At 43.8% G+C, this 13,031-nt stretch overlaps 1 protein-coding gene across 3 annotated transcripts in view; it reads left to right on the top strand.

The window, feature by feature from the left end:
• The window catches only part of LOC110986664 (low-density lipoprotein receptor-related protein 2-like), a 161,176-nt gene that overhangs the window by 138,348 nt on the left and 9,797 nt on the right, over nucleotides 1–13,031 (top strand). For all 3 annotated transcript variants that reach the window (XM_022248721.2, XM_022248720.2, XM_087135162.1), the window contains 12 exons: nucleotides 200–328; nucleotides 715–885; nucleotides 1,085–1,308; nucleotides 2,370–2,855; nucleotides 3,488–3,610; nucleotides 4,114–4,587; nucleotides 5,511–5,648; nucleotides 6,758–7,006; nucleotides 7,514–7,630; nucleotides 8,512–8,637; nucleotides 10,418–10,546; nucleotides 11,709–11,850. In XM_022248721.2, coding sequence (XP_022104413.2) covers nucleotides 200–328; nucleotides 715–885; nucleotides 1,085–1,308; nucleotides 2,370–2,855; nucleotides 3,488–3,610; nucleotides 4,114–4,587; nucleotides 5,511–5,648; nucleotides 6,758–7,006; nucleotides 7,514–7,630; nucleotides 8,512–8,637; nucleotides 10,418–10,546; nucleotides 11,709–11,850 — 2,508 coding nt within the window. The remainder of the gene's footprint in view (nucleotides 1–199; nucleotides 329–714; nucleotides 886–1,084; nucleotides 1,309–2,369; nucleotides 2,856–3,487; nucleotides 3,611–4,113; nucleotides 4,588–5,510; nucleotides 5,649–6,757; nucleotides 7,007–7,513; nucleotides 7,631–8,511; nucleotides 8,638–10,417; nucleotides 10,547–11,708; nucleotides 11,851–13,031) is intronic.

Here is a 13,031-nt window from a genome sequence, read left to right as displayed (position 1 = left end):
CAGTGGGATGTGTGACACAAGGTCAGCCACAGTAAAATTTTCAAACCACTCATGGGAGTCAGTTTTGGATTCTGCTTAAGTCAGATCTGCCTTGTGGTAAAGTGATTGTTTTGAATGCAGATTTGAATCCACAGTGCAGAGTATCAAACTGGTGTGTGAGTCTTGTATTAGTTCAATTATTCTTTCTCGTAACCAACAGGAAACTCTATTGGCTGGATTCTGCTCGTGACGTCCTGGAAGTGTCAGAGCTGGACGGCACACTCAGGAAGACACTTGTCTTTCAGGACATGGTACATCCACGTGCCATTTCCGTAGATCCCCGCAATGGGTAAGTCATGCTGTCGCATCATAGAACAGTGAGAATGAAAGAACTCCCCACTGGAATATGCGAAGGTAGTGTCAAAGTGCTAATGTAGGCATTTATACCAAGCATTGTAAGACCACCTTACAATTATTTCCCCTTGTACATTAAGCCATTAGATCCATTTTCTGAGATCTGTACAATCTATTCTCTATCATCAAAGATACCTATTTATACTCCTTTACAGAGAGATGCGCCAGTAAGGTGTCCTGCCTGTGGCACACAAGCACCATGATGCTATGGGTTTTGAACCTTCACAACATCACACGTCAGTCAAATATCAGAACCGAGGTTCCACAGCACTCTAACAAGATAGATCAAAGGTATTAAAAAAATTTATTTCTAATCCTCAGGTCCCTGTACTGGACTGACTGGGGTTTGAGGGCCTACATTGGCAGAATGGGAATGGACGGCAGTAATCCAACGAGAATCATCAACGAAGGACTGGTCTGGCCCAACGGCCTCACAGTATGCTATGCTTGTGACAAGCTGTACTGGGCTGATGCCCATCTCAACTACATCGGGTGAGTTTGGGAAATTTCCAAGTGTTCTATGTCATAGCATCATGTGTTCATTTATGGACTGCAGGAATGGCAGGCAGTGCTGTGTGGGCTACTCTGAGCTCTTTTGTCACCGCTTTGGGACCATCGTAACATTGGGGGACCTACAAAGTCTCCACAATCCAGACTGGATTGTCCTCTCAAACCTTTTTCCATTTTTTAGCTTCTCCAATATGGACGGCTCCTATGTTCACAAGCTCCCCGGTGAGGAGCTGGCGCACCCATATGCTGTGTCGGTTTTTGAGGAATACATCTACTGGACGGACTGGGACCATGGAGCCATCTTCCGGGCCAACAAGTCCACGGGGGCCAATAGGACCATGATGAGAGAGGTGCTACACCGACCATTTGACATTCACGTCCTCCATCCACTCCGCCAGGATCAGAGTGAGTCTCATGATAATTATGGCTGTTTATAAAGTAACCTTATCCAGCAGTACTGCTTCTTGGGATGGTGTTACTGTTTACCCTGTTCACCCGGCAACAGGACCAATTTCAGCATTTCTGCTGCTGCCAACACTGCCAGGGGAATGATTTTCAAAGAGGAGGGACCAGTTGTGAGACCTAGTGGTACTTTTCCCACCTTCCAACTCTGTGACCCAGGTTCAAATGCCATCCTGGCAGACATATGGATCTGATTTTCAGTTCCTTCCAAACTTTTGTGAGTTTTCTAAGGAATATGCACCTGGCATTTTTCTCCCACCTCTAAAGCTGAACCTTGTCCTCATCCTACTTGATGTTGAAATTAAATAACATCGTCTATGGGCTCTATCCACACCTTTCCCATGGGACTTCTGGGCAGTTCCAGTCTACTGTAGCAGTTTGTACTGCAAAATGAAACCAGTAACTCTTGATGGACTTTTGACCAAGTGATGTCAATGTGAATATACCATCACTTGCGCCACAGATTGAAGTATAAAAAGTTAGGGCGTATCAGAAAGTGACATGTCATTGCTGTCTATGTCATTGCTGACAGGTTACGACAGTTGGTGATGCAGTAGCTGCTCATTGTTAATCAAAGATCTTATAGCGTGGCACAGTGGCGCAAGATGTGGAACTTCACCGTGAATGGGTGTAAAGCATTGTTATCGCATGGACGCCATTTGGGTTGGACTGCTCCGGCGCAGTGCATGATAATGCACAGGTGTAGGAGCAGCACACACTATGCCTGTGCGTATACAATAACGTTTACACTTGAATGGTGCCCGTGGTGATAACACCTTTTAGGTCAAATTATCCATCTGGCGCTGTGTAGCGGCGCTATACAATCTTTGTTAACACCAGTGTACTGAATACACGGTGCTTTCTGAGTAACTTTGGTGAAGGTTGTACCAAATATTTGTATTTCTAACATTGAGTAAGGTAATTGGAGCAGTTCACAGTGCTACACAAAAGGATTTCACACCTGTTACCAAGTTTCAAACGTCATTCTGTTTTGTATCACCTAGGTCTTGTCAACCCATGCGGATCAAACAATGGCGGGTGCTCTCATCTTTGTCTCTTGGCCCCTGAAGGAGGGTACACCTGCACCTGCCCGGACAACTTCATCTTGTCGACCGATGGGCAGAACTGCTTGGCCAACTGCTCAGTGCTGGAGTACCGCTGTGCTGACAACAGTGGTTGCATCCCACTCAGCTGGAAGTGCGACACGGAGGCCGACTGCCCCGATGGCTCAGATGAGCTGCCTTCCTGTCCTGTCCGGCACTGCGATCTGGGTTACTTCCAGTGTGACAACCTGCAGTGCGTGGCTGGGTTCCAGCTGTGCAACGGAGAGGACGACTGCGGGGACGGGTCGGATGAACCCATGTGCGACCAGACCCACTGTCAGGCCTGGGAGTTCCGGTGCAGCTCAGGCAACTGCATCCTGCACAACCAAGTCTGTGATCAGAGAAACAACTGCCCAGATGGCTCGGATGAGAACGCTGAAGTGTGTCGTAAGTTGCCCTCAAATGGATTTCAAAATTAAAAGATTAAATAGGTGGCCTGCTCAGTAAAATGGAGTTTCATGTCATCAGAGCCACTTTGGAGTTGGCGGCCTTAAAAAGTTCTCACACAGTGTAAAGCACCAGGCACGCTCTTTCACCCAAATATCTTTCTCCCAGCGTCCATTTTCATTGGGATACTGGACTGAGTGATACGTTCGAACTAAAGCTGTGTTCCCATGGGACCTTTTCTTCTATAGCTAAGTGGAAATTTACCGCAACATTCCTTCATGTCGGTCTACTGCACTTTCCCACTTGTACCCTTTAACCAGAACAGAAAATTAATCCACCGTGCAAGCTGGCAGAATGTCACACATTGCTATGATGTCACATTTTCCACACTAACACATCCTTCCTGTCTCCTGTAACATGTTTCAACATTTTTGCGGAAATCCAAACCAGTCAAAATCTAACAAATCGGTCAAATCTACCAGTACTCAAGTAGCGAAATGTGCAGAGAAGTTGGTCAGTATTTACCAGTGCAAAAAATTTGGAAAGTTCTAGACTTTAACTTACATGCAGTACATGCGAGTAATTGCAGTAATGAGGTTTGGTGTCCCCATTTTACTCTTTTTTTTCTGCAGAGAGCCGGACTTGCTCTCCAGGCTACTTCCAGTGTGATAACGGCTACTGCATTCCTGAAGCCTGGCGCTGCGATTTTGACAATGACTGCGGTGACAACAGTGATGAGCCCCACAGAGAGTGTCGTAAGCAGCCACACTGTTAATACAAATCACTTCCAGGATGCTAGCTTATCAGATCAGATCCAGAACAGAAAAACAACAGAGAATATTCAAACTTGATTGGAACAGATTACAATGAAATTAAATTTTAACAACTACTGAAGAGTTAAAAATGAAGAAACGGTAAACGATCCACACAATGCATTACAGTCACTCTCGAACAACCCTAGTTGCTTTAGTTTGTAAAAAAAGTTTGTACAAATATCTTGTTTGAATGATTCCCCTCAAGCCTAATATATCCATCAGCTGTCGACAGCAGGCAATGTAACTAAGCCCCAAGGACCTGAAGGCTCTCAAATGGGTTGACTACATGTAGATAGTCCAACCATCCATTGTTCAGGCAGTGATGGTTGAACTATAGTTTGCTCAAATCGTCACTCCAACTTGCCTGTGGACAACAAATTTGAAAGAGTGTTTCGTTCTCTGTTGTCTCCTGGTTCAACATTACATATTTTTCTCTTGCGTAGAGCAAGTCACATGCCCCTCTGGTTGGGAATCATGTCGCACCAACTACCGTTGCATCCCATCCTGGGCCATCTGCAATGGCTACGACAACTGTCGGGACAACAGTGATGAGGAGAACTGTGAGGAACGTACGTGTGACCCGGGCCAGTTCCGCTGCAGCAACCACCAGTGTATCCCGCAGCGCTGGCACTGTGACTTTGAATTGGACTGTGATGACGGGTCGGACGAGTCAGCCGACTGCCCCTTCCGGAGCTGCAGCGAGTCAGAGTTTCGCTGTGCCACGCAGCAGTGCATTCCGACTCGCTGGGTCTGCGACCACGACGACGACTGCGGTGACATGAGCGACGAGCTGGCTTGCATCAATCACCAGTGTCTTGAGGGCTATGTCAAGTGCACCAGTGGGCACTGCATCAATGAGAACTACTTGTGCGACGGGGACCGGGATTGCTTGGACTACTCTGATGAAATCAACTGCCGTAAGTTGGCACTCAGCTGCTCACTTTAATGGAGATGGCTTTTTCATGATATTCTGGGTGGTTGGCACAAGAAGTTGTTTCATGAAGGTGTCATGAAATTAGATTCCTTAAACTGATGTTTTAACCCTAACCTTCCCCAACCACACAGAATTAAACGGTAGTAAAGTGTTTAATTTTGTGGGGATAGGTCTGGTAGGCCCATAACAGCTGGCTTTGGCATACCTCAGAAAAACAAAGTCCAACAGCCTCTGTGCAGAAAGTTCCATATGGGTTTTTAACTTTGTGTGAACGGGGAAGGTTAGGGCCAGCAACCCTTGGGGGGTTAGGGTTATAGAAATGACTACAAAATTAGCTTCAATCTTGGCCTGTTACATATGCCTGGCTCTCATTTAAGCGTAGGTTGCTTCACAGGTTAGATTGTGCTCAGAATATAAATTCGTAATTAAACATGCATGCATTCCCTTTTACATCTAGCCCTAAATGAGACTTTTTCCTTGAAAAGGTCCAGATAAGGGCACAATTTTCCCATCTTCTTTTTTAGCAATCAAATCACTTTTTGGTTCCAATTCTTAACAAGTCTTGTGTGTGGTTTGACACCAGGGTGAAAACAAGTTGAATAAAATGAGAAAGTTTTTGTTGATTGTTTAATGCCGGGTGCAGAAAAAAAGTGCTAATTCATGAATACAAGTGTTAAACACTATAAAACTAGACATTCCAGACTTGGGCGGCTTCAAGTTCTGCATCACATTCAGAATAAGACATTAAATGTTATTCCAATTTGCAAAGCCCATATCTGTCGGAAAAATACTGTGACCTGTTTCAAGGACCAAAAAAAAAGAGTCAAGTGTATCCTGTTTATATCCAACCAACACCCTGGTTTTAAATGGTTCAAGGTAAAAACTCATGATTTGTTTTTCCTTCAGCGACTCGGCTTCCTGGTGGTCTCTACTGCTTTGCCTCCGAGTTCACCTGCAACAACACCTTGTGCATCAGGACAGACTGGGTTTGTGATGGGGACAATGACTGTGGTGACGGGAGCGACGAACTTCTGAGCATCTGCGGTAAGGGCTGCCAACATTCTTGACACTTCTGAGATGCTTTTTCCACTTTAACGTTTTAGAGGTCACTTATGTAGTTTACTAACATTTTACGTTGTCATAAGTGCTTGTTAAATTACAAAAATTGTCTCATTTTTCTCATAATGTTTTTCAAATGAACACTACCCCTTCCCTTCTTCTTCCAGAAAAAATTATAAAAGAGCATAAAATAGGATTTAAAGAAAGTGTGCAAAATAATTTTTGGCCACCTTTTAAAATGTTTTTTGTTACGGGGCTGCCGTTCTGTACCACAATAAGAAAATTTCTGAATTTAAATGTAACTCCATCTGTAAAGTGTTAGCATCATTTGAACCAGGTGTTACGGAGAAGCTCTTGTGCCAAGTTGGCCTTCCATCTGACTATTAATTAAAATGTCTTGAATAGCCGAATTTTTTTACATGGCATCCAACAGTCATTCGCAGCAAAGGTGTTTGATAGGCTCTGTCAGCGAATCCATATCATCAGGGATCCGGAGTCAGCGCCCATGCGATAACAAGTCAGCAATTTACATGGTCATGCACAACTCCTAATACACCATTCTTGAGCACCTTCCCGATATATTTCTCATCGTACTTAACATAAAAATGCATTGTAAATTCTTGATTCTTACTTGCTCTTTCAATTTATTCCACCTTGCTTGATTCAGTAGAAATAGAGCAAATCCCTGATTATGAAATAGTCACTTGCACATGTCCCAAAGCAAGATTAGTTGTGCGTAGGAGGTATTGATTAGCAGCTGCCAATTTAGGTTTCTACTTCCAATGGTAGGCTACACAATATTGAGTTGCTGAACATATGTGTATGCATTGACAAGGAAAAAAAATTTAATGGCCAGTAAATATCACTGATAGCAAAAGGTTTATTTGTAAAACCATTCATGTGTAAGTTGAGCCTCTCTCCTGAAGGTGCTTTGCACTTTAATAATTCTTTAACTATGCCAAAATGCTGCAAGATCCTATATGTAATTCACACAGCACCTGGAGAGTTAATGTTGAGTTTGATTCTGTTTGCTCTTTGCTTTCTTCCCCACCCGCTCCCCACCACCTGCCAACCCCTCCTTCCCACTCCCACAGCCACACGAGAGTGCGACACCAGCACCCGTTACCGGTGCTACAATGGCCGTTGCATCCCCCAGTGGAAGACTTGTGATGAGGTGGACGATTGTGGGGATGCCAGCGACGAGAATAACCACGACCTCTGCCAGGCCCCTGTGGAGTGCCTGCCCGGCCAATACAAGTGTCCTAGCGGTGCATGCATCCCGGGGAATTACATCTGCGATGCATACAATGATTGCGGGGACTCGGCTGACGAAAGAGGATGCAGTAAGTGCATATGGCTTGGAAAGGGGAGGTGGGAAAAATGGAAAGCCAAAATCGAACACAGTCTTAGTGGGAAAAGTAGGTAGCACTCTTTCTGCCTGTTGGAGTTTTTTTTTATTCTTTCTTCACCCGGGAAGTACAGAAGAAGCATTTACTAAAGAGTAAAGGGCATCTCACTACGAAAAAGCAGCATCAGAGACACATACACGTGTGCGCCAGTGACAGTAGTCGGAACACTGCAAAGTACTGCAAATACCGACGGCAATCAACATTCCCCTCGGCTCCCATATTTTCTGTGCCTTTTCACTGAACATTGTTGTTGAGCTGATGGACTCAGATCCAACTTCACACACTTTCTTTGTAGATGGTCATGTAAGCTCTTGGTCAGTTTTCCTCTGTATGGATTTTAATCCTCTTGTTAACTTGAGACTTGATCCAGTTAAAAGACTTCAGATTCGCAGGAAAAATTGTGACATGATGGTTACAACACTGTTATATCAACGTTTGCAGATGATGGTCCATGCGCAGAATCAACTTGTGAGGGGAACTGCACAGACACTGATTGGGGTCACATCTGCAGCTGCTTTGAGGGCTTGGAATTAGGACCCGACCATCTCACCTGTGTAGGTACGTACAACGGTTCTCAGGTCTTGCAGCAGGCAGGGCTTCAGGCCAAAATTACAGGGGCTGGAAGAGACCGAGCATCGAGTTTATGCGCATTAATACCTTTGCTACGGATGACTGCTACTGCCGAAGCTTTGTGTGAGAATTAGTGCATACCACACATACAGTCTATTCACCGTGCAGCTGCTGTTTCAATGGGGCCTGCTGCTGGACAGAGCTTTGCATACTGGGCATACCACAGCCTAGCAGTCGCAGTCTGAAGAATCCCGTTGCGAAGGGGTTATCCACTTGCCACCGGGGACTCTGGTTTCGGGCACCGTGTGCTTGTACGTATGGCCGGGGTCTCCAAAATCGGACAAAAGGGAACTGGGCCTTGTAACAAAAGAACGTACTCGGAACAAAAGACCAGTAGTGGAGATAATCCAGCCGTGTTTTGAAACAGTATACCACGGTTTGGGGCATTTAGTGCGAGCGGATTACCACCGGGGACAAAAGCGCTCCACCACCGCAGCAATGAGCCACACAGCACTGCTGCACGCTAATCTGGCCCCTATTGAAAAGATGTTAGCAGTGCACTGCGCTAGGTTCGTGAACAAAAGAAAGTTACATAACACCACACAATCTGGGCTCTTTTTACAAGGCTGCAGGCCTAGCTGAAATACTCGGGCGTCAGTAGATTTTTTCTGTTAGACTAGAGTGGCCACCAGACAGTAATTCATGTGGGTGTAAACGTCCATTAATTGAAATGATGAATTTTTAATTTTTTACGCGTGTAAAGAATACGTGTCCAGTACTGGCAACCCCGGCCGCAAGCGGGTGAGGCTTGAATGGGCAAGTAGCATTTCTGGCACCTTATGTTCAGCTGTCTTTTCTCATTCGTGCAGATATTAATGAATGTCAGAGCAACCCATGCCCTCAACTATGTAACAACAGCAAAGGAAGCTACCAGTGCCAATGTGCTCCGGGGTACTTTGACAAGGGTACACGGGGAATGGACTGTAAGGCCGATGGTGAGTGTGCCAGTTCCTCCCAGCCTACAGAAAAATGATTGCAGGTTGCCATGGGCAGAGATTTTTTGTCAAATGTGGGGGGATGATTTCTGAAAGCTCAGCACAGCCCTCATCCTCGGTGAGATTGTGACAGCAGCAAGTGCGAAGTACGGTGGAGCAGGCTAAGGTGGGCATAGTCAGTGACTAGTACAGTTGGAGGAATACATATATTGGTAATCCTCCCACCCTGTCAAAGAGTTGGGGGATATATCCTCCCATTCCCGGGATCTTTGACAATGCAGGCTGCATCGTGAGGCCTGGGATGACCAACTTAAGCACTTCCCCAATACAAAATGCAGCTGGAAGGCATCAAGTCCATTTCTGCCCACGAGTGGCACTCACCGCACAATACCAGAGTGGCAGAATGCAATAGGCTGGAGAATTTAAAAGCAAAATTGGCATTGTAAATGGTTTATAAATGCAAGATTTAGATGGTGAAAATAGATGACGCCAGCATTAAACACTGTTACAAACATATTTCCAAGCGGACTGTAATATGAATAGTGCCTTCGAAGCCTAGTTGTGTAATTTAACGTTTATGAAAATCCTCAAAACGTGCCTTATGTCTTTGTTTGGAACACAGCGACATTTCAGTATGGCAGGTTGGAAACCAAGAACCTAAACCCAACACTCAATTTAGATTTTTTTTGAAAATTTGTTTAAATACAGTACAAACCACTATTCCGAATGCTGTCTTACAGTTGGGTATACCCATCACTCCCTTTGGCTCCTGAATTTTCCATACACTTTTAACATACATTAAACAATTGCTTAACAAAACAAGATCATCTGCGAATTGTGATGTAACTTTTTTTTTTAAATACTTTTTAAATTTCTAGCTGCGGTTGTTTTCAACACAGCTTGCCCCAGCTGGCATTTTTTCAAGTTGCCGACTGGAACATATAATGTGGTTCCAGTGCTGTGGAATGGTTCTCAGCCTATCCAAGTTCCAGTGTAGCAGCAGAAAGTAGTGTAACCAAACTGCGAGTTGCATGCAAATTTTAAGCTATCAGTAAGGGGAAAACTTGATTTCACTATGCAATCTGACTTCCAGTTAGAACTACCTGAAAGGTCAAATGTGGAGGGATAAGAATTTACATTGAACAAAACACAAGAATGTTGATGTCATTTATTTTTTCAACACTTTTTTGGGGCATATGAGTTAGAAACTTGCCAAACATCCTCAAGCAGACACATTCGTGAGGCAGGCCACACGTTTTAAGCATGCTGGAGCCAGGAATGGGTAAATCAAAGACTGAAAATAGCTGTACATTCTGTGTGAACCCCAATATTTTTGTGAAAGCGGCATTGTACTTTACACTGAATTTGCCTCTGGATGACTGCACTATCATAGATTTTTAACATATCCAAGTGCTAGTCAAAATGCCAGGAAATTTAAGCTTAATATCCTCTATTTTCACCGCTGGATGCATTTAACTGTATGAAACCTTCATAGCTGATTTTAGCAGAGATTTTAAATTCCTGTTTCACTTGAGAATATTGGAGTATATTTCTGTGGAGCAGGATGCAACATGTTCACAGTGGTTGTCTTTCTTATTAGAAATTGGTACTGTAAATGTTTTCAGTTGTATAAATAATCATTATAAGCTTGATAAGCTATTGATGACTTAAGATGTGAACTCTGTGACTTTTTAAAATTGAAATCTATACTGTCAGTTTTTGATGTAGGTAGGACAAAACTTAAAAATAAAGGAAAAGTATTTTTCTGTTATTTGTACAGGTGACCAACCGACATTTGTTTTTGGTGACGGCAGTGACATACGTAGGTACAACAACAATACCAAGAAGTACACTGCCATTGCGTACGAGCAGGGCCTGATTCAGGACATTGATTACAATGTGGGCCAAGGTTGGTTGGAATCATTTTGTGTTCTTGGGCAAGTCACATCGCAGTAATTACTTTTCTCCACAGCTTTAGATCTGTAGGCTAAGGGGTTCGGGGGTTTCTAACGAATCCCCCACCCCCACTCGCTTCCGAGTTCCACTCGTTGGTGTTTTGGGGTTTTTTTTTACAACAAATACATATTTTTGATATACAATAGTTTTCGGAGTACAAGTCACGGCTTACACATTGATTCCAACAAAGAAAAATGTCCCAGCGGCTTATACTCCGGGCGGCCTATACGGTAACATTTGAAGAGTGAAATCAGTCACTAAACGCGACACCATGCCTCTGCTCAGTGCAGCCTTACCCAGGCCGCCACCACCGCCTGGCCATGCATGCAAGCAGAACAGTGCTCTGGGCACAGGGGCAGCGCAGTCATGTTTTCGTTGGTTGCTGTTTACATTGGCTCTAGTGACAGGTTGGAAATGAAGGAAACCAGTCCAAAGAGAAATGAATAGACTTGTAAATGTACCATAGGTACCACTCACACCTCACAAATCATGTGGCATGTCTGTTCGTTTTTGTCTTGTCTGTATTATCCATGTTGTTAGTTATTGTACCGGTCTTTGGTAAACTGTTAAAAAGAAAGAACTGCCAGATGGCCCAGCCAGCAAGGACACTAATCCAGCACGCCAAAATTGGTAATTTCGCCGACTTGAGAAAGTTTGGGTTAAATGACAACACTCGTTCATGTGCTGCATCACATACACTTGGAGATTCCGTTACCCAACAGTAGCGCAGACCCTAACGCTGGGCTTCTAGCAATTTTTGTATGGAGCAATATTTTACCTCCAAACTCATGAAAGGTGAAATCTAATCAAACTCCAAATATTCTAATTCATAAATGTAGATTTCATTTATCCGCTACAAAGTTCATGGCTTTCTGTGCCATACTGTCACTCTCTACTTCTAATACACGACGACATACAGCTGCAGTCCAAATGCTTGCATGTTCTGCAACAATGACTGATATTGGGCAAATGGTATAGTCACATGCTTCTTTGACATTTCTTGATTGGACCCTGTACCCTTCTGTAATAAATCTCATTTTCATTGTTAGATTATGGCGTTCGTAAGTGGCGGCTTAACCATTTATCTGTGGTTTGATCTGTGGTTTCATCCTCAGATGCTCTGTACTGGGTGGACATTGCCCACAGTGCCATCAAAAGGGCTCGGTTCCCAGCCAACGAAGATCAACTGGCAGTGGTACAGAAAACCATTAGCAATCTCAACAGACCTCAGGGCATTTCTGTGGATTGGATTGCTGGGTGAGAAGGAAACTCCTGACTAAATAGCAGACTTTAAAACTCTCAACCCTACCCAGCATTTTCTAAGTTTAGTCGTAACTATTTTAGCATAAGATAGATCCAATTAGCCCTGCCCACTACAGACGTTCAAACATGGTTCTCTCCAGCAGCCATGCATGTCATTTGCATGTCCTCGTATGTCAGACATAAATCACAGCTATGATTGGTCGAAAGACAAGGGTGGAGCCTAATGGATCAGTCTATGGACAACATACAACCCTTCAACCCCAACCTTGAAAGAGCCAAATCTGAAAACCCATCCCCAAAACTTCCTCTGATACCATCTCATGTTTTTTCATCCTGAACCTGTGGGAGTGTCTTCTAATGACACCAGTTTTACGAAAAACTTGAATACCATTCCTGCAAAATACCCATTTTTCTAACACAGATCAGTCTTTTTAAAATGACTACTTTTCCAATAGATGTGTGCTCAGTGCATGCAGGCCAGTATGCTATTAAAGGGCATTAACACAAATTTGGGTTTTGAAAAGTAGCACTCATTATCAACGTCTTAATAGCAGTTTATTGTGTAAGTTTTTCAACCAATACGAACATTGGGTCGACAAGTTTCCTGCATTGTGATTGGCCAACACGTTGCAAACTCTTGGAGGTGCACTATTGTAAAACGCTCACATAAAAGTGATTTCACAAAACTTACTGCATAAGTCTGTGACTTAAGCAACAAATCATGGCATAACTTGCGCAATCATTTTAGGTAGCATAAGTTTTGCCAAACGAAGTGTAAACGAACGATTTGACTGGCTTATCGTGTTTGATGAAGCCTCACCATTGCTGAACTAAGGTTGTATGAAAAACGTACAAACTCGTTTATTGAAGGTAATGGAAAACTTGTTTGGCTGTGAGAGAACTGCGAGATTTTCAGAGGAAAGGACAACAAGTTTTTCAAAATGGCAGCCAGCAGTGATTTCAATTGAAAAGCTGTTCTTGTCCCCTCCCCATCCCAGAAATTTAATGCTATTAAAATGTGGTGCAGCTCCTCAACTTAGGAAATCGACAGTACATGTAAGTACACTGCACAGCTGTGGCATATATTTTGTGGCACGTGGCTTACGCACGGTTCAAACGTATGCCAGGTTTTGTGAAATCGGCTGCAGGTATGGGATAGCGAGGTATAGCAGATT

This window comes from Acanthaster planci, linkage group LG03, assembly GCF_054643075.1.
Source record: "Acanthaster planci isolate LZ-2023a linkage group LG03, COTS_SCS, whole genome shotgun sequence".
Classification (NCBI taxonomy): Eukaryota; Metazoa; Echinodermata; class Asteroidea; order Valvatida; family Acanthasteridae; genus Acanthaster; species Acanthaster planci.
The sequence above is the reverse complement of the archived record's forward strand: the minus strand, read 5'-3'. Positions and strand labels throughout refer to the sequence as shown.